Source organism: Nyctibius grandis, chromosome 23 (assembly GCF_013368605.1).
Source record: "Nyctibius grandis isolate bNycGra1 chromosome 23, bNycGra1.pri, whole genome shotgun sequence".
NCBI classification, from domain to species: domain Eukaryota; kingdom Metazoa; phylum Chordata; class Aves; order Nyctibiiformes; family Nyctibiidae; genus Nyctibius; species Nyctibius grandis.
The window spans coordinates 941,238-964,205 of NC_090680.1; the positions used below are offsets into that span (position 1 = coordinate 941,238).

The 22,968-nt window shown below is 37.8% G+C and overlaps 1 protein-coding gene across 2 annotated transcripts in view; it reads right to left on the minus strand.

The window, feature by feature from the left end:
• Positions 1 to 22,416, minus strand: part of STXBP5L (syntaxin binding protein 5L) — a 116,881-nt gene extending 94,465 nt beyond the window's left edge. For both annotated transcript variants that reach the window (XM_068417410.1, XM_068417409.1), the window contains exons 1-2: positions 22,231 to 22,416; positions 7,396 to 7,493 (exon numbers count right to left, since the gene is read on the minus strand). In XM_068417410.1, coding sequence (XP_068273511.1) covers positions 7,396 to 7,493; positions 22,231 to 22,416 — 284 coding nt within the window. The remainder of the gene's footprint in view (positions 1 to 7,395; positions 7,494 to 22,230) is intronic.
• Positions 22,417 to 22,968: the final 552 nt, after the last annotated feature.

Consider the following 22,968-nt stretch of genomic DNA (forward strand, 5'->3'; position numbering starts at 1 on the left):
ACCTATACCCACACACATATATATAAACATACATATATATATATATATAAATTCAACTGACAGAATATGACTGTTATACTGGAAATCTGTACTTTTCCTAAACCTTACATTATTCATATTATTTGGTTCAGCACTCAGAATTGGCCTCTTGAACTCGGTGAAATAAAACAGAAGCAACAATTTCTGCAGAAATCCCAGCTCAGCTTACAGCTGAAAGGACAATATTTACTGAGCCACCTCTAATAACAACCCCACTCTAAGCCAGTGGCTTTTTGCTCCACCACTTTCTCTTTTTAGCAGTCAGCCTGACCTTCGGCCACAAGAGGAACCAGATCAACAGTATTAACATGAACTAATCGTTGCTGAAGCATTTATTTCTTTTCCATCATTTGCTAAGCCAAGAAAGCAAGAATTGCTCCAACTCTCAAATTATGAGCCTAAGATGATACACCTCAAGTTATGTGCCTAGACAATTTAAAAAGTATTCTGTTTTTTTTAGAGTTAAGCAAGCTCAGTTTCCTTTGGCTACTGATCTAAGGATTTCTGTAGTCACAAACTGTGTGTACTCAGTTTTTGCAGCAATAATTGTTTATAGACCAAATAATCTCTACATGACACACTGTTATAACGTTCACAGTTTGTAAAATTGAAAAACTGAGTGTATGTGTGGTAACAGGAATCGAAGTTTATCCACATTTATTATTTGGTCATCATTTGATGCACACAGAAAAAATATATCAAATTTTTATTTAAGTAAAATGTCCAAAAGCTTGCAAAATAGAATGATTTTTTTTTTCTTTTTTAGCTTGGAAAGGAAAGATATAACAAACAACGCTGACTATACTGATGCTAGACTTCAGTTTTTAATGTCTAATTGCATACACCATGCACGTAGGAGAAAAAAATTCATTAAAGTATGTATCAATTAATTAATGTATCAAAGTAGTAAAACCACACACATAGATAAAGTAAGATTTTTATTATAAATGGCTACGCAGAGTAGAAAAGTAGTACGTATTTATATGCAAGGTTGCAGGAGAATATATTTTACATAATTTTTCAAATTGTATGCAGCCAAGATATTCTTTGTAACATTAAAAATAACGTAGAACTCAGAGAAAACAGATCAAGAGACTTCAAAAAGTCATCTAGTCCGTCCTCTTATCCTCTGCTGCTCTAACTGATGTCCAAAAATCATTAATTGGAATTCTTTGACTTCCTTACAGTACCTATTTATAAAACCTTTAAGTGATAAAAAAATGTAAGTTCCTGTGACTTATTTTCTTTAGAGATCTGTCTACTTTCCATTTTTTCTCCATTTGAAGCAGTAAAGAAATAAAGAAACTATTCAAAAGCAGCAGCTTAATTTTCTAGACTTTCAAGGTTCTGGAAACTTCCAAAGGATCTTCCTTTTCCATGTTACCATGTCTTTTTGTCCAACAGTAACAGTTACCTGTTTTGTCCCGCTGATACTGCGGCATCCCATTGTGACGGACAGAGTTTGTGTGCCTCAAACAACTTGTTTGACAACTCTGGCTGGAGGAGGGGATGTGTACTACAGAGGCCTGCAAGTCTGGCAAGAGATAAGGGTCTTGGGAACGGAACAATACCCCTGCTGTGCCTTAATTGTTGTGATTTACAGCTCTGGATGAAGGAAGAGATAAGTCCTGCGGAGGCCGGATGGTATCTTTTCCTTGGGACCAGCCCACCTGTGCAACAACTTTGTAAGGCCTCATCTACGCTTGTGCAGAGCGGGGTCATACAGCAGACACCACAACTAGGGGATCGCGACCACCAGACATCACAGAATCACAGAATCACAGAATGTTGAGGATTGGAAGGGACCTCGAAAGATCATCTAGTCCAATCCCCCTGCCGGAGCAGGATTACCTAGACCATATCACACAGGAACGCATCCAGGCGGGTTTTGAATGTCTCCAGAGAAGGAGACTCCACAACCTCTCTGGGCAGCCTGTGCCAGTGTTCAGTTACCCTCACTGTAAAGAGGTTTTTCCTCGTATTTAAGTGGAACCTCCTGTGTTCCAGCTTGCGCCCATTGCCCCTTGTCCTGTCAAGGGATGTCACTGAGAAGAGCCTGGCTCCATCCTCATGACACTTGCCCTTTACATATTTATAAACATTAATGAGGTCACCCCTCAGTCTCCTCTTCTCCAAGCTAAAGAGACCCAGCTCCCTCAGCCTCTCCTCATAAGGGAGATGTTCCACCCCCTTCATCATCTTCGTGGCTCTGCGCTGGACTCTCTCTAGCAGTTCCCTGTCCTTCTTGAACTGAGGGGCCCAGAACTGGACACAATATTCCAGATGCAGCCTCACCAGGGCAGAGTAGAGGGGGAGGAGAACCTCTCTTGACCTGCTGACCACACCCCTTCTAATACACCCCAGGATGCCATTGGCCTTCTTGGCCACAAGGGCACACTGCTGGCTCATGGTCATCCTGCTGTCCACTAGGACCCCCAGGTCCCTTTCCCCTACGCTGGTCTCCAACAGGTCTGTCCCCAACTTGTACTCATACATGGGGTTGTTCTTGCCCAGATGCAGGACTCTACACTTGCCCTTGTTATAGTTCATTAAATTTCTGCCCATCCAACTCTCCAGCCTGTCCAGGTCTCTCTGAATGGCTGCGCAGCCTTCCAGTGTGTCAGCCACTCCTCCCAGTTTGGTGTCATCAGCGAACTTGCTGACAGTGCACTCTATTCCCTCATCCAAGTCATTAATGAATATATTGAATAGAACTGGTCCCAGTACCTACCCTTGAGGCACTCCGCTAGACACAGGCCTCCAACTGGACTCTGTCCCATTGACCACCACTCTCTGGCTTCTTTCCTTCAGCCAGTTCACAATCCACCTCACTACCCGATCATCCAGACCACACTTCCCCAGTTTAGCTGCGAGGATGCTGTGGGAGACCGTGTCAAACGCTTTACTGAAATCGAGATAGACCACATCCACAGCTTTACCATCATCTATCCACCGGGTTATGTCCTCATAAAAGGCTATCAAGTTGGTTGAGCATGACTTCCCCTTGGTGAAGCCATGCTCAGTGCCCCTAATGATCCCCCTATCCTTGATGTGCCTAGAGACAGCACCAAGGACAAGTTGTTCCATCACCCTTCCAGGGATGGAGGTGAGGTTGACCGGTCTATAGTTACCCGGGTCCTCCTTCTTGCCCTTTTTGAAGACTGGAGTGACATTCGCTTTCCTCCAGTCCTCAGGCACCTCTCCCGTTGCCCACGACTTAGCAAAGATGATGGAGAGTGGCCTAGCAATGACTTCCGCCAGCTCCCTCAGCACCCGCGGGTGCATCCCATCAGGGCCCATGGATTTATGGACGTCCAGGTTGCTTAATTGGTCCCTGACCCAGTCCTCATTAACAAAGACAGATTCCTCCTCTATCCTGACTTCTTCTGGGGCCTCAGGGGTCCGGGGCTCCTCAGGACAGCCTCCAGCAGTATAGACAGAGGCAAAGAAGGCATTCAGTAACTCCACCTTCTTTTTATCCTCTGTCTCCAGGGCCCCTGTAGTAGGTGGCTTAGTAACATCTTTGATGTGGTAGAAGTCCAAAGGAGAGGACTCAGTGACTCCAGAAAGTACCTATAATGAATTTTAACATGCATTTGTGAGCTGAATAAATAACAATATAGAAATATGCATCCTGAAATCTGAAAGCAACGTGCCATTTCTTCAGATCTGATACTGGAATAATCACTGCTAACAGCACTGATTTTAAACTATTTACTCAGATCGAGAATGTGACAAACCCCCAGACTTCTCTTTTTCCTCTGAAATGAGGAAGAGACTTAAGTCTGACCAAGTCTCTTAGTTTCTCAGCCCCTTGTATGGTGATGAAGAACCTTCTCTGATAGTAACCAGAGACTGTACACTTCATTTTATTCTGTGTAATGTCAGAAGGTTCTCCAGACTGGGACTAGAGAAGAAGGATATGGAGACAATAAGAAAAGGAATTCAATTTCATAGCCCCTCTTCATCTGAATGTATTTGCCTGAAGCAATGATAGTCCAAGTAGAGTGGTATTAAGCAATGATCTGAGCAATGATCAAAGGTATGGGAGCTGAGAACAGGCTTCAAATATGAAAAAAGTCCTCAGAGGGGACATAAAAATTTGCTGTGTTTAGGACAAAGGAAAAGAATGACCAGATGGCATAGCAATTGTTTCAAGACAGGGTTTTCTCCCTTTATTTGCAGATTTTGTTAGCTTGTGTTAGTAATACCACGACAGTCGTTCTTCGAAGATTTGCAGTACGCTCATTCTGCGGCTGGAGCACAGCTGTCCCTATGAGGACCCAGTACCCAGCAGTCATCAGTGTAGGTGAAACCTACATTGTTGTTTGAAGTTCCTTGAGAATCCCACAGAGACTGCTAGGATCAGTAGAGCATAGCAACAGCAATTCCCATTGCTATAGAAGCTATAGCAGTTGCATCTAAAGCAGCCTGAAAAGAAATCTAGGAGAAGACAAATCGACTCTCATACCAAAATGAACTTCCATTTATCTCTGTACTGTAATGCCAGCTTATGAATAATATGCTCTATTTCAGGCCCATTTAGCATAGTCAATTCCAGTGCTGCTGCTGGATCATTTGGAATGATCACCTGACGGCGTGATGTTAAACATTAATTCGCAACACCGAGGTACATGCTTCATTTTCTTTGGAAACAGCTTGTCTTTTGAGACCTGTTAACTTGTGACCAATAGAAACACCAATACTTTGTGAATCTTTTAGAAAGACAGGGAAGCAACAATACCATTATGTGACTTACGCTGGTCATAGGAAAACTTGTTCTACATCATCACATGATTACTAAACATAAATTCTGTCTTGCTGTGCCTTTGTGTTGCTCAGCACAATGGAGTCTGATCCAAACTAGGCCCTTTTGGTGCTACCAATAAACAAATAAGTAGTTGGTTGCATTTCTCTGATGGTAGCCAAATAGTCTGTCCTTTCACTCCATCCACAGCACTGTTTAGAAGCACCAGCCAAACACAACACATTTGTGGAATGAATTCTCTCTTTCTGTTAGCGAACACATTCATGGCAGAATGAAATTGTGTGGCTCTGTTAAAAAGTATTTTTACAGGATAGTGTGGAAGGCTCAGAGCTGCTAAAATCTATACATTTGCTTAAAAAATTCCACTATTAATTGTATTTTCAGATGTAATACATCTTGACTTGAATTTTATTGCCCAATTTTAACAATTACAAATGGTTGCAGCACGATTGGCTTAGAGTGGTGCTCCATACGTGGTCCCAGGCCCTGTTTCACTGATTACCATTCAAGCCTTGTGTACAAATGCAAAGTTATTAGTCCACAACTAGGCTTTTTATGTAATATGTTCTGTGAGCCTTTGAGAGGCAAGTAGAGAAGCCTTAGTTAAAATGAATAAATAAGTAATTCCTTTTATGGCACCCTCTGTCTTCAAAGCACAGCTTCCATTAACTCAGTGCTCAATTAAGCAAACCAGGCTCTGTACGCCTAAGCTGAGAAGCACTTATGTTATGAGAAGACGTCTTTTAAAAAAAAAAAATATGCCCTGGTAATCTTGATGCTTTTGTTTGATTCAGATACTAGAACTGCTAGAAAATTTTCTGTAAATGAGGTAGGGGTTTGCTAGCAAAACTGGAGAAGAGATATTAAAGGGAAGAGTGCTTTGAAAAACATTCTTCTCCCTTCTTCCTCTCACCCTTTATAATCCATTTCCATAGAAGATATATATAGATTTTTATATAAGGTTAGGGATATAGCTAATTTTCCACTGCATGTTCCATTCCTGTGGCAGGAGACACGCAGGTTTAACTTAATTCTACATGGTTCTGTTTTAATTCAGGCTCTGTACCTGCATTTTTCTTAAAGGAGAGATCTATAAAGGTATAGGATGCACTGCTCCTACAAAAGCCAGGTTGCTGAGACGGAAAGAAGAGGTAGGCTCAGGAGTCAATCATCTGCGAGGTCTTCTTCCTACCTCTGCATCACCCATGAAACTTCCAATACCCTCACTCATAGAAGTTATCAATGAAGTTTCCAGCTTTCTAACCTTGCATACTTCCTAAAAGAAGAAAGCATGACTACAAGACTTGCACTTTCCCAGAACTGCACAAATTCAAGGGGATTTTCCTCTTTGTAATTGAACAGAATATATTCAATCTACTTCATATAGGTAAATATTAAGAGTAGAACTACCAAAGCAAAGCTTGTCGCACAACTGGAGTTTTAGTTGAGTCTTGTGAAAAGTTCTGGATCAGACAGAAAATGAGGCTTATGAAAATGTAACTGTTCAGAACAAGAGAACCCAAAAATGTAGGAAACAAAGCTTTAGTCATGTTACATGAAGCACAGACTGGTTCTCCAGGATGATATTTTTCTTTATTTTGTAACCTGCCTTTGGGTTCATTAGGTTCATAGTTACCTTGGGAACAACGGCAGCAAAAGAACCAGAAAAGATTAGATTGGTATTTTATACAGCATTGTCCCCTACTTTCAAGCCAGAATTTATTTAGCTACAAAAAGGTTGTAAACAATACTGGCTTATTACTTCTGTATCCTGTAACTTTTAAACCTTCCTATAATATTCTTTCTTCTTTTTTTCCTTACTTTTTATGTATTTTCACCAAATTGGAATACATTTGAAGCGTAACAAACTAAGGAAATTATGCAGAGAAACATTTTGAAATACATCACATTTAAATAGTCCCTTCAGATTTTTTTTTAAATCAAAGTTTTCAAATTTTCATTACATTTATATTCAATTTATTCTGTGTAGACTTCTAACTTAAAATTCCTACTGTATAAAAATATATATAAAGAGCTGGCACTGATGTACCTTTGTAATTAGTGAAGAGAAACAGACACTTTTAGAGCGTTTAATATTCTCCTCCAGGAAGAGACGAATTCTGCCCTAAAATCACTTATTTCCCACCATTCACTTGAAAGAGTCTAAACAATATCTCATACATAAACATTTACGGTGAAGATGTCTACAGTTGGCAAGCAACAAAGTTATTTATTGCTAGCACAACATTCACAACTTGCTCATTACCACTTCATAGTCTACCTTTACATACTGAAAAGTGTCTACTTTTCATGCTGAAAAACAAAAAAAATAATTCTGCTTTATATTAACCAGTATATGCCAAAACCATACGTCAAAACCTTAATAAAAAAAATTTATTTGGACACCTTAAAGACCTGATGGTAATTCCTCAACAGCACATCCTTTTCTGTTCCATCTAAGTAAAGCAAAATGAAGTAGAATGCAACAACATAAACCATAAGCTTACCCGAGTGCTTGTAGAAGATGATTCACATCACTGTATAGCAAATACATAGAAATGGTGTAAATTCTGAACGAGAAAGGATACATTCGTATGGCTCCTGTTCTTGTTCCAATTGCCAGAATTTTCTGAACTGGGTCAAAAGCTAAGGCAGTGGGTAGGTAAGGAAACCCGTGGCGAACCGTCTGAAACAGAACAAACGAGCAAAGTGATCGAACTGGAACCCCAGATAACAGCAGGTATGTTTTATGTTATGCATATAGGAAGAGAATCTATATTTTGCTATATGTTGTAGTATTTGCAATACATTTCAAGTGTTTAAAAAGATACAGTATTGTGAATACAGAGGGGTAATTCACTCATGTCAATTTCTAGAAATGCTCTTTACTCAGTAGTATTTTAAATGGTTTTGTTGTAACAGAGTAGATTGCAAAGTATATTCCAACATACAACAGGTATATATTGCTTATATGTACACTGAAAGATAACCTCAATATGCAAGGCAGCTGAACTGTAAATTGAATAAAAAAAAGACATGTAATACGCTTTTAAAACACTGTCACAAATAACCTCACCCTCAACAGAAAGAAATGGAACACGTCCAGGGGAAGAGATCCAATAAACCAATAAACTGAATTGAGTCTACGAGGTAAAAATCCTTAATATCAATGTAAAAACCCAAAGATGCCAGAGAAGATGATCTCAAAGTGAACAACAGAACCACTCATCCTTTCTTAATCTTTATTTATAATACTATGCTTTTAATTCTAATTTTTGCAGCGATACCTTGGGGAATAAATGAACTGAGCATGATGCAATGCATCCTTGAATTTGAAGACTGCCTCAAATAATATTTTAAGTTATCTTAACCTGGATGTTATGACCAATATGACCTGCTTTATTCTTATGAGGAAGAATCTGATAAGGGAGAACTTTAACATAAGAAAAAGATTGAAAATAACTAGACTAGACTATACAAATACACATAAAAATGAACTGTAATTCATTTTGTGTGTGACTACTTATCTAAAATTGCGTAACAAATAATAGCTTTAAAAAGTATAATAATAATAATAATATTTTATAATATTTAATCTAATACTGAACTCTAGGATTGACTCTTTTTTTTAGTATATGGTTGGGATTGGAGAGGAAGTGCTTTGAACTGAATGAAATTTAACTTTCCAAGATATTTTTTTCTTCCTTGACATTATCTTGCTCATGACCTGTGTCTGCTGAAGCATTCAGCAGTCCCTATGGAACAACTTCAACAAAAGGGATTCCTTAATTGCCAACCTCTTGAGTAAAAGGCAGCTGATTATTTCAACAGCTGTATCACTCCAACTCTCCCATTACAGCTGGAAACACTCGAACTGATATTCACAAGTAGTTTGGGAACAACCAAATGTATCTTTTTCAGCAAATAACCACTTCCTTAAAACAAAAAAAAAAATCTTACTCATCTCACATCTTAATTATTGCTGATAAAGGATGGCTTTTAAAAGAATGTCTAAGTATGAGTTTCTAGACTGCAAAAATCCAGAAACATATGCTACTTCTGTAAGCTGTAGAAAAGTAACTCACTTTTGATAAAAGTCTACATTAACAAAAAAGATCTCCACAACTCTTTGGGTTTTTTTTAACTTCATCTTCTCAAGTGGTAGGATTATTGAAATATAAAATTTTTTATTCCGACATCTAAGATGGAACTAGACTTACATACTATAAAAATGGTTTTACCTCTCACATCACAAAAACATCAGGAATTATGAATTGTAGTATTTTCTAGTTTGTTGAATGTTTGGCCTAACTGCATTACTAATTTCCTATTATATTTGAGTTTTCTGTATTCTTGTGAATAAATGTTCTTCCTCATGTGAAAAAACATATATTTCACAAATGATCTTTTTCATTACTAAATTTTAGAAATCCTCTCTATAATAAAGTTTGAATTTCTAGCAATTCCAGTCACAGTGAGTTTTTCTGATGTTTAGCTATGAATGGAGCTTTCTACTATTTTTTAGATCTAAAAATGTAAAGTTCAATATTTTTAAAGACTTACTTGCATCCTTGCCTATCTATTTAGCATCTGCTTTGTATTGTCAGTATTTCTGCAATCTACAGGCAGACTTTTCATTTGGAAATTTTAATGGGGTCCTGTTACTGAGACAGAATTATGTATTAGAAGCAGTGACGTACATCTTTTCAGGATCATAGTTCAGTAAAAATTCTTGAACTCTAGGATTGACTCGAAAGTGTTACTTCTGTTTTGCAGCCATTTTCCAAATTTGAGTACGTACACTAATTCCAGTTGGGAAGTTCTTGCGAATGCAAAATTCTGCCATTTGTAGAATAAAAAATATTGTTGAAGTCTATTGAACCTCCAAGTAAATGACATTTTTAAAGTAAAATATTCATATTAATTAGGACTCTAAATAAAGGAAAAAACCAGTTTGGAAGGAGAGCCAAACTATACTGTACATAGTTAAGGCAGAAAAAAAAAATGTCTTTATGATTGAGATTTTGGTAGGAATTAGAGCAGCCTCAGAAGTGATTCTGAACATCAAGCCTATTCAACAGAAGAACAGGGACAAGCTGTAATACAGTTTTTCTTAACTTTTGATATATGGAAAATGATCTACTTTGTGTTGCGTTTTCTGCTCACCATTGATAGTTTTGGTTTACCTCAATAGCAGGGAAAAGCAGAAAAAAAAGTATCCTAAAACATCAGTCTGTGTTCAAAGAAATCGAGGACCTAACTGCCCCGAATGCCCTAAGACAGAAAGTGCCTCTCCCCAAAAAAAGGGGGAGAGAAAAAACAGACAGCAGATGGAGCCAGGACTGCTTTTCTCCACATTAACCAGCTTGCTTTTTTGTCTCCTTTTTTTGGCCTGCTGTCTCTAGAGGCAAGTCTGCGCTCCCTCGGACATACAGTTTATGTGCAATATTTGAAACAATTTATTTGAAACAGAACAATTACAAATGCAGCTACAACTTCAGCATGAATCTTTGTTCAGCTTTGTTACTTGCCTTTAAATTCTCTTTTAAACCATTTTAAGTGAATATTCTTACAGTGAATTGCACGTATGTATCATTAAAGTAATATTTACACAACCAATTTACCTAAATGAACATAGGAAACTGATTATCTGGGCTTGCCAATATTCCACCAATGAACATTTTAATATACTGTGCAGAACATTACAACAATCTCTTACTGCCTAAGATACCATGATCTATTTCATTAGCTGAAAAAGAAAAATCACACTAGTAATAATATGCAATATCCAATATAATTGTTCACATGGTGTATAATACAATTCTTCAGTAAAAGAGTTTTTCTTAACTTTTGATATATGGTAGTTTATACTAGACTGCAAAGACACCGTTTTTTCAAAATTATATTTATATTCTCTAAATAACTCCAGAAAATACAGGATTAAACTCAATTTTATCAATTAAGTAATGTATCAGTCAAGTAATAGGGTTTATACTCAAAACTGTTCCTGCTAATTTGCACAAACATAAAATTTGTAACTTTTGTACTAATATTTTACAGATACCCTGTTTTGTGCAACATCTGACAGCAAACCCAATTTACTTACATAAATAATTTTTGAGAAAATGCTTGTTGTTAAAATTGAACTACGTAGTCTAAGCCTGTGACTCAGGAGGTAGAATCTACTACCAAGTTGTGGCCAATGTGCCACATGCAGAAGTCTCACTGAAGCAAGTAATTTATTGGTTTATGCAATAGAGGATGAAGTGTTGACTGAAACCTATATAGCCTCTTACTCAGCTATGGAGGAAAACACAAAATGTCAGTGATTACAGCTTTCACCGAGGTCGTAGTGGTGAAAATTGGTGCTTATAAAGATGAGCTGACATGCAGTATGTCGCTATAAGACCATGACATCTCTCATTTATAGGCTTCTGTGCCTGGAAACTCTGGCAAGACTGCTCCCTGCTGAGGAAAGACAGAAAGAGGACACAATACCAGTAGGCTTCCAACCTAAGAAAACGATACAGGAGGGGTACATCTTTCATTAGTTAAATTTTCATTTTTCAAATAAATAATTTTTGTAAAAATCCCATCTTAGCTAAAATTTTCCAAAATTTCAAACCCAAGCCATGGATTCCATTTAGCTCTTACACTACATTAGGAGCCAGGGCTTCTGAGCACGTTCACAGGATATTCTAAAAACTACCTATTTTTTTTTCTTGGATAAAAATACCCATAGATAGTTTTTTTTACTCTGTGTAAAGCTAGCAACAGTCATACGGAAAAAGCCACCTACAAAAGGGACTGTGGAGCTACAGACTGGGAAGGCTGATTTCTGTCCCTGGCAAGATGGTAAAATAAAGACTGATGATGGGGATAAAGATCACCTGCAGAAGCCAGCAGACTTTCTACAATGGGAAATCCTGCCTGACTAGTTTTCTCTAATTCTATGAAGCTGTCAGTGCACATCTAAATAAAGGGGACAGGAATATATGTTAAGTTTTCCAAAGCCTTCCAGTAACATTCCACAGCAATGTTATTAATGAAACAAAGTTGTTAGGGGACCGAAGAGAAGGGTTTTTTTGTGAACGGAAAGCCCATTAGATAACAGAAAACAAAGGACAGGTTTTAATGGATTTTTGCCATGGAGAAAACTCAGAAGTAGGTTACTCCGTGGGTGGGTGCTTGGACCAATTTTATTTATCATCTTTTAACGATCTGTAACAGGTAGGGAACACTGAAATCTCCTTTGGAGAGTGAAATTCAGTACTGATGGTAACCAACTTCTGAAAGAACTCATTAGCCTGATTAAGTGGGCAAGAAGGTGATAAAGGACCTTCAGTGTGGATAGACATCAGATAAGGCATCTAGAGGGAAAAAAAGAATCTTAACTAGGCTTATACAATGCTGAATTTGGAACTAGCATTTACAACTCAGGAAAGTGGTTTTGTGGGCATGGTTGGCATTCCTCTGAAGTCTTTGGTTTAATGTGCAGCAGCAACCCAAAAAGCCAAGTAATGTTGGACACCATCAGGAAGAGTATAGAGTATAACACAGAGGGCATCATTTTGCCGCTATATAAAACCTCTGTGAGCCCATTACTTGAGTATTGTTTGCAACTCTGGTCTCCACATTTGAAGATGTAGTCAAGTCAGAGCTGACACAGGGAAGGCAACTAACGCTCAAGGTGATGGACACAAGCCTTATCAGGAGAGACTAAAAGTGCTGCAACTTCAGTTTGTAGAGAAGAAGGTTGTGGAGGGATATGACTTGAGATTTAGACAATCAAGAGACTGGGTAAGCTAAATGTGGAACTGCTATTCAGCAAAACCACAGAGCCATTCAAAACAAGTGAAAGAGTAGTTTAAAACAGAAAAAAAAGAAAATACTTCTTTACACAACAGGTAACAAACTTCTGAAACCTGCCATCATAGGAGGGTGTGAAGGCTGACAGTACCAGCAGGTTCAAAAAGGCATTAGACAAATTCATGGGCATTACTGATAAATGGAGTCTAAAAGGACTGGCTAAGGATACACTCTGCAACATCTCCAATCCCGTGATGGTGGATGATGGGAGATCAGAAAGGGAATGGACTGCAGAAAGTGATCTAACTTATTACTCTCCCTAAATGACATATTCTATTGCCACTGTCAGAGACTGACTGCTAGGCGATATGGACCATTGGTTTGTCTCAGCAGGGTATTTCTTATGAGCTTATTATCTTCACCAGCAGCAGTGCACATGAGAAAGGGGGGAAAAGGAGATAGGTATTGGTGGAGAAAAACACTAGAGAAAAAACATGGAACATGTGGATACACAAGGGAAAAAGAGAAGTGTTACTGAAACAAGGAATACAGGGGCAGGAAGAAAAGACAGGCACAGGAAACAGATTAGTAAAAAAGTTTCATAATATTTACCTAGACAGCTTTTGGCATAGAAGAATAAAACTTTCAGCAATAGGGAAATTTGTTTTGTCTTTTAATTTTTAAAATACAAAGCTTACTTTGTTATAAAAGGGCACTTAATAAGCCATGGTAGAATTTTGAGGAAATATCTGTCCTGGACATAAAGTAGACTTCAAACACAACCAGAAATTTTAACAGTTTAGTTTCACAAATTTTATACACTGATAATTATATTTATATGAAAAAATCAGAGAGATATATTAGAGTATTTGAAATGAACTGACTGGTATATTCCCAAGTGAAATGGCAATATTTTGTGGCAGCTTTTTGCCCTCTAACAGCAGTGAAATCCAGCCGATCCTGCACATGAGTATCCCCCCTGCATTGCCCACACCACTACCAAGGGCACAGCTCACAGACACAAGTGAAGACCCTGTACCCAAAGATCATAACAATCAGGTCTCTGTTTACACACCCACATGCCAGTTTTCCTGCCTTTGCCTCATTCACTGAGCATCTAAAAATATATGTAGGGAGAAACGATGAATAAACCAGGGTTCTTTGGACCCACTACAGTTAACTTTTATGCACAGCTACGATGGGATGTAGCTGTAATACAACTGATGCTGGACAGGTGCAACAAAGCATTTATCCATCCTTAAGGGATACAGTAGATGGAATGGGACGAACCAAGCCAAGATCAGCGTTCATAATTTATTTAGTATGACTTTTTGTGATGTCCAGTGGACAATGCAGAGATTTTCTCACAGAAACCATTCCAAAGAACACACACAGAACAGCACCCATCCTTCTCATATGTTGTGTACTGTTCAAACCAAATGTGATGGAGGACAGGAACAAAATATAAGCGGACACTCAGAGAAAATAAAAAGATGCAACAAAGACTAGATTGCCACACACATAGACAAAATTGAATACTACCTGAATAAGGGACCTGATTTCTGAGTGTTTGACCTCAGAGCATTCTTATATAGCAGATTTTTTAGAAATATATGCAATTACTTTTCATTGATTGGATTCAAATTCTGCAAACACACATGCTGCCATAAACACCTGCACCTGCACATACACTGCTGAATTCAGTAAGGCTACTTTTGAGTACACGCATTCATCAATGCAAAGCCGTAAATATTAAGGGTCTTTTTTTTTCAGCACCATATACAACTTAACTTCAAAGGAACCATAAAAAGTGTAGCTCATCAGACTTTGACCCTAGCTACAGATGACAGATTGTCTCTAGTATTTTACTATTCATAGTCTCTGCTGGTGATCTGTTAGGAATGGACACAGCACTGCACAAAGATAACATCTTATTCCATTTGAGCATATTTACCAGCCATCTGTACCTAACGATATTGCTTTCTCTCCCCTCCACAGATGCACATTACTTGTACTTCTAATCATACAGTCCTCTAACTTTCCCCTACAATGATTCTAACATACATTGTTACAAATTAATATATGCCTATAAGCTGCTTTTATAAACACTTTTTCTTAGAACAGCCAACAGACCAGTACATTCATGTAGCTTAGGCTATATTGGTTCACTTCTCTACTGCTTCCTTTTCTCCATTCATGAAGTGAAAACACTCATACTAACTTTTCACAGTATTTTCACACAGACCTCAAAAAGGGATTGGGGCATATACCATACACCAGGGAGTATCAGATGTCTCAGAATAAGAGTCTTATATGAATGGAGATTCATCTAAACTAACCAAGTGAGAACGAGGTCTGTCTTAGATTTAGTCCACCTCTGTTGAGGACAGCTGCATGTTTTACATAGTATATGTATTTCTACTTGGAAAAAAAGCTCCCACTACTTCATATTTTTATCCGTGAACTTCTAAGTAATTTCTCATTTATTTAAAAAATGAAGTATAAGTATTTTTCTTTTAGAAATAAGTAGAAAAAAAAAGTTGCTTATACATCTGATGTTTTACAGAACAGCTCTACAATCAGAACACTCTCTGAGAGATGGGACAACCAGGCTGGATTTCCTCCATCCTCCCAGAAGGGATTCAAAATTGCTTTTCCCACAACAATAATGGGAAAATTTCTCATTAACTAACTGGTGGCCCACAGGTGAGGTACAGTATATCCAGTGTGACTAGTTTCCACTGGGAGGGAATAACAGTTAAGAGGATAAAAATGATGGAACACAAAATAAAGGAGAGACAACAAGAGAAAATTTGGGATGGGAATTAACTTTGTGAGAAAAGCCCTGTGTCCTAGGTATAAACTCAGCACAGTTCTCACAGCATGAGAGGACAGCATCACCACACCAGATCGTAGGGGTCTGGCCTGTGCAATGTAAACATGAAGACACTGCGTTCCTCAGTATGTTCCACGTCTTTTTCACCATTTCCAGGATATCCAGGGATTTCCCAGTCCCATCATCAGCTCAGGGAAGGAAGACTGGAGTTCTGTTATGGTGGTCTGATCTCTGAACAAGTGCCTGTGAAAAAGTGACCCCTGAACAGAGAGCGTATTAAGCTATCCTTAATACATACTTTCAGTGAAGAGGGACATTCTCTCTTTCTCATGAGAAAAAAAGTACATCCTGAACTTCAATTCTTCATCCAAGGACTCCATGCGATTGAAATTAATAAATCCTTGGATTAAAAAAGAAAACAAAAAAAAACCCACCACTTGAAATGGCACACAAAATTACAGTAAATAGTTTAACTTTTAGGTTGCCCTGTGTGGAGTCAGGAGTTGAACTCAGCGATCCTCGTGGGTCCCTTCCAACTCAGGATATTCTATGATTCTTATATTGCTAAAAATGCAAGGTCAACCATAAAAAGCAGAAAAATTAGAACATAGGAGAACTAAGATAATCTACGCAACATGAATTTGGTTTCCTCTTGTAAGGATTCCATAAATTATCTTTGTTTTTGCCATAGAACTTTTGCCTCACTCCACGCATAGTATAGGCTGGTCTGAACTACAGACAAATCAAAAGTAAACAATTAAAGAGCTGTTGTCTGCCAAACGTGTCTATTTGGTACAAAATAGGAAGGTGCAAGGTACAATTCAGATAGAAAATTGCAAAAGGGAAATTCTATCAATGCTCTTATCACTTAATTTTATAAATGATCAAGCCAAGGGCCATGAATTAAGCTTTTCACATGTGGCTGCTAATCATGTTTCCATTTTGTGATTGACCAATTTGAGATAATGGAGGTTGATGATATTCATACACCTTAGGTACCATTCACGGGTCCAATGTGGAGCCAGAATTCCATCTGCAGCCATTTGAAACAGGAAGGAAATTCAGAGCCGTTCTGACTACCTAAGGTGGACATATCAATTGACAGTATGAATAACTAGCCTAAAGACTACTCTGTGCATCTACAGAGTATGTGCAACAGAATGTGAAAACAATGGGAGGCATAACGGGAAGACGTAAGTGGTATAAAACCGTTAACAATGCTAAAAATAATCAGATTCAGAGCGGGTCAAACTGGAAACTCCAAACAGCGGACGCTAAACAATCTGGCATTTGGGATTTTCTGTGCCTTCGTTCCCCATCTATACAGCAGGAATAATAATACCTCCATCTCACAGCAATATTATGAAGGTCAATTCATTAATGTTTATAAAGCCTTCAAAACTACAGCAGTGAGCGCTTCTGTTGCGAAAGTCCGTGAGGAACTTAATATTCAGGTACGCTCCGAGTTCTAAGTACATAAAGAAATACTGGAGTGCTTTGCATTGAGCAAACACTAATCATTTTACTAGATTAGACCTATAGAAGAAGTATGGGATCCTGCAATTAAAGGTTGTATGCACATGCAAACTTAATTTAAGAAATTTGAAACTTCAGAGTGGTTTGTTTTACAATCTTAAAAGTCTTTAAATGGTTTTGAAGCTGTAACTGCATGTCTTGGCCATGAAGGGTCTGCATTAATGCATTTAGGATTAATATTTGATTAACAACCAAACACAGTGATGCAAAAAGATATGTATTTGAAAAAAAAAACAAACAAGAGAGTCCAGTTATACTACTATAGGTAGCTTAAAATGTTCAAGTTCTTAAAAAAGAAGCTTTTAACATGCTATGCTCTTTACCCCGATGAGTCCTATTTCTAATTAATACAAACATTTAAAAAAGAAAAATACATTATGCTTATCACACATTTCATAAGATTGCCATCATCTAATTACAGAAGTGCCATTTATGACTCCGTAGATTTAAACAGAATAGGGTTTTGCACCTAACATTAGATCCAAACTCTAGAATATAGGAAAAATCCTTCCCAACATTATCTTGTTTTACATTTAAGTATTGAATGAACTCTCAGCACTTACAAGTAAGGGTTAATACTTATTTTAAAATGGGTTTTCTCTCAAATGTAGCACTTCACACACATTTCCACACCCCCCCCCCCCCCCCCGCTGAATGACCTTAATAAGGAAACAACACAAATTAACCAAACAGCTCAAGCTAACTAAAACACTATGGATAGCGTATAACAAAGATTTTTTTTTTATTATTCATAACCAAAAATAGAACTATACTCTACTGCAGAATTGTTCTTAAACTGCTGTTCCAAAATTCTTCTCCTCTCTGTTATCATCGAGCTGTAGCTTCATGTTGCATTTACAGTTAAAGTACCTACTTGACTGCTGTCAGAGGGACTAAATGTTCATCGTCACAAGTTGACAAATTAAAGTATTACCATCTGTAAACCCTGGGAATTAAAATTTAAGACCACCTTACAGGAAATCCAGATAATTAAGGTATTTAAATTGGCTACCGATTGGATGCGTCTTGAGGGCCTGTTTTTTGCCAAAGATAAGTAGAGTTAGGAAGGCACATTTGTAATCAGCCACAGGCTTCCATACCAGTTTCAACAAAAACCTCCGTGGGTTTTGTATAAAGATTGGGTAACGTGCACACTGAAACTATGACTGAACTATCAACATGAATAACACAGCAAGATGCAGAGGGATGTTTATTAGACAGCAAGACTACCAGTAATAACACTGAAGACCAGTTTTGGAAAGAATACAAATCTCATGCTTTGGGGTTTAAAGGCAGTCCAAAATAATCAGAGTTTGGGGAATAATTCTGCAAGAAGAACATTAATTCAGGGGTTCTTGAACCTTTTCTACATTATCCAGTTGCTGCCTACAGCTAAAGAAAACATACTGGACTAGATTAATTGTACTTCTAGTAACGTGCAACCGTTACTATGCTCTTAACCAAGGTCTTGATTTTAAACATTTTCTGCATAAAGTTATTAACATCATGCTCTACAAATTCCACTCTATGATTGTTCTTCAATAAAAGTTCAAGCAGTTCTCTACGGCAGACTTATTTTCATGAAGAACATGCACTCTGTGTTCAAAAAATGTCCATCTTCATTCTTACTCAGTTTTTCCCACCTGCATCCTCCCCTAACAATCAATCTTCTGCAAAAGTAATAAAATCACTCTATTCTCCTTTTATGTTCTTTCTGCTCAAAGTTCTACTCAAATGATTCACAACATCCTAACTGTGACCTTCTCAGTTCCTACATTAATAGGAGATCTCTTCCCAGTGCTGTATTTTAGTTTCTATATGCAATGGACAAACATAGGTGGGCCTAAAAAATCCTTGCCAGAAGACAGACCCGCAGATATATACAGAGGGAAAATATAAAGGAGCATGAACGATGAAACTAGGTCTGCCCCCATTAAAATTAATATAGACTTTACTAACATATTCTACTGGATTGTGCCTATTTTTTGGCATGATGTTGCTATCTTGCACATTCAATTCAGTTAATGTGAACTATAATCGCTATTTTCGTGATTTCCACTTGGATACTCAAATCCCAAGAGCAGCCCTAGATATAACATAAACTATACCTCAGCTTCCTGTTGTCACAAAATACAGTTCTGACAAAATTTCAATTACTTGAATACTTTGAAAAGGGTGCCACTGATTCATTAGTACAGCTACCAACATAGAAATTTATCAGGCTTAAAAAAGGCTCTAGCTATTTCATATGTAATAGTTTCAAGGATATTTCATTTTTAGTCTTTCAATACAGAAGATCACATTAATGATTTAAATAGAAATGCTAAAAGTAACTAATTGTGAACATCTCAGTGTAAAATGAAATATTCAACTTACTTCTGTGTCTCAAAGACACTGTGGTAATAAGCATCCTAAAAATGTCACAAAATGGAGAGCCAGCTTTCAGGTGTGTTACTAATGAAATCAGGTGTGTTACCTATAAAAACAGTGTTCTGGTAGAAGATTGGATCTGTGTTTTCAGTCAAGCAGACCTCCCACCAACTTCAGAAAGGCAATTTATTTAAACAAAAACTGCAGGGTAAGGCCCTTTAATTCTTAAGTATGAGTCAGCTTTTATGTTTCATATCTAAATGAAGATTTTATAATCGGCAAAGAAAGGAAAACCAGTTTGGGGTGCTACCTAGACTGTGAGCCCACCTGCCTTGATCCTGCAGATCATAACAAACTAAAACTGCCATGAGCTTTCCTCAATTCTGTGTGCAGCAGGATCACAGATCATGGATCCTTAAATATGCAGCCTATGGGACTTACGTAACTTAACACGAAAATACACAACTGAAATACCAGAAGCTCTACACAACAAAAGGTCAGGGAAGACAAAGCTTGGATTATACGTGTCTTGCTGTATTTTTTATTTGATTGAGGTACAAATTATGGCTCGGATCCTGCACCCTGAGGCATGCAGGATGAAAGCTGCGCCTGTGTCGAGTCCCACCACCTTCGGTACACTTGCACAGTACATAATGCAGGATTGGGGCCCGTGGGGTTTTGTTGGTTCACTCAAACACGCCTGTAATGTTACTAAACTGTAACATATCTGATTAAGTAGAGCCTGTTGAATGAACACTGCAGTATTTTATGAGCATATAATCCCCGAGTATTTTAGAAGTTTGCTTTTGGAATGCTTTTGTATCTTGAAAAAAGGAACCTTTCACAAAATACTACAGAGTAGACTTCTGCAGTACTATGCATTCATAAGCAAGTGCTGCTGCAAGCAACCAAAAGCCTTCCTACACGAATATTTACTTTGTTGAGAACATTTTAACCTGAGAGCTGACAGGCAAATATTGCCTAGTGAAATCTTCTCAAAATGACATATTCCCATACACCAAGTAGATCTATTTCAAAGTAGATCTATCAGATATACCTCCAAGTAGGTCTATCAGAACATAACACCAACTGTCTTCAAGTATTGTCAAGACAAAGAAGGGAAATAGGGAGATTAAACAGAAAATGAATTTATTTTCATCTTATGTTGCCCACTTTTGCAAATATACCATACAAAATAAAAATATATCATACTAAATACAGTTCTTTGGCCCTATCAAATGACTTAAACAAGAAGAATCATGTTGAGTTTTAGCCTTACTTAGAAGTCTCGGAATGTCAGTCTTAGAAGTCTCAGAATGTCAGACCTTCTAATGATATTTTAATGTATCTTGATTATTTGCATTATCTTTTTATACTGAAGTGACAAAAATGGGAAATTGCTGTACTGAATATCTGTAGTTTCACAAAATGCTAAATTACTGTCTACATAAGCAAAAGGAGAGAAAAATCAACCCTAGTAAACAGGAATGATTGTAATGCACTGATCACTGACACTCTATTAAATACAGAATAATTTAACTCAAAAGGCCTGAACCTGTTTTGGTTCAGGATGGCAAAGAATTATAAAACCTCCAGAAATTAGAAACATGTATAACCTATTCCAAAGGTTCTGACTCTGACTCTTTAAGCCACGGGGCCTCATGCTTCTTCCTCTGAACTCTTTTGACACTAGCTGTAGCTGAAACCCAACTAGAATTAGAATCATGCTGAGATCAGGACAGCTGCGTGCTTCACAAGGACCAGATTTGCATACAAACTGTCTTAGAGGTTCATCCTTATATTTCTTCCTTCTTCCCAAAACACAAAAAGAAACGAGAATGTGCTAGAGTTGACCGTAACCTAAATTTCTAATCAATTGGTATCTGGTTAATAAAAGGAAAGTATCCTTAATAGGTGATGTTTATTTACTCTTAATAATGTAAATTGCACTAATTAAAAATTCTAGTTTTGAAGCTTCTAGGTAAAACAAATAAGCAAACAAAACTTCTAGTACAGCCAACAGAATTAATGACAAAGTTAAAGATAACAGCAGAGGATCATAATATAATCTCTCCTTTTGGTTCTGGTCTTCATTACAAAAGTATGATTTTCGTATTCCAGGGTTGGTCAGAAGTACCAAATAGTCTGCACTGATTTTACTCGTGCATTTAAGAATACTACTGAAAGCCTTGTTGCAGAAAACAGATACAAAACATAAAACACAGAGGGATATCTTATGCTTTCTACTCAAAGAAAATTCCTACTTAAGGACCTAACTAAGACACAATAACAAATGCCAAACAAATTTGGCAACTTTTGGTATTTATGCCGTCCCACTAAGTTTACTGTCATATAATCATAATCTTGCGTACTAATGCTAAAAATATACCCTGAACCTACATCCAATCCCTCACAAATAATTAAAGTGCTGGGTTCAGTCACTGCACTGTCTTTTATTTCTAGCTTGTGCCTTTTTCTTTAAAAAGGGAAGGAAAGGAAGAGAGGATGAGAAGAGTGAGGAGGGGAAGCAGATGTACACAATTTTGAATTTCTAATGACTTGTAAATGCTATCTGTACTAGCACCAACTGATTTGCTTTCCTGCCCACAATCTTGTTACTAGTTTGGGATTCAGGCATGAACTCAGGATTTGGTCTTGAATGCTGAAATGAAGATTTTAATTAATTTACTGACCACTCCAACTCTGCGGCAGGAAGAAAAAAAAAATTGAGATTTCTGTCTTTTCATTCCAAAGTCCTTATACAACCACTGCAGTTCTCAAGTAAAAGGCTTACTAGTATCATATTACTGGCCCCACACACAACATAGCTTTTATTATTTTCATAGTGAAAAAAAAAAATTACAGCCCTTACCTTACAAATTTGAAAAAAATCTGAAGTGAGCGTCTCCTGGATCTCATCTCTGGGGGTCCCTGCAGCTCCTGCAGTCCCTCCTGGGTGCACGGAGCCACCACCAGCCCCACTTCCACCACCACTGCTTCCACCAGGGGATGAGGCAGTTAAACCATCCAAAACTTTGCGAAAATTAAATTTCTTCATTTTGGAAAAATCTTTCGGAAGATTTGAGGGGGAAGAAAGGATGTGTCGTAACACATTCAGCTACATGTATTGAAAGAAAAAGTCTTTAACGGTCCTCTGAGTGAGGCAGCACTTTAGTCCCTCGTACCAAACACAATGTCAGTATTAGGTGTAATTGATTGAAAAATACAAAAGCTTCATTTTGTCAGACATAAAAGCTACCTGGAAGGGTCCTTTTAAAAAAATAAATGGAAAAAAAAAAAAATCCACGAGCAGCAGAACTAAGGTTTACGTTCAAACAAGGAACAATAGCACAACCGCCATCGGGTTCTCTCACAAAATCCACATTTAGCAGTGATTAAAACCGAAAAGTAAACAAAAAATTCAAGCCGGCATCCGACACAGTAGACTCCATCTCTCTATCTTTTCTGCCTCAGATTTGCCTTCGGTACTTGGCTATTTTAACAAAACTACAAAGATTCGGCTGCCTTCAGCCTCCTCTTCCCCTCAAAACCCTTTCCGTCAGGGGTATCTTTGCCTCCAGGGCTTCGGGGGAGCGACTCCCTCCCCTCC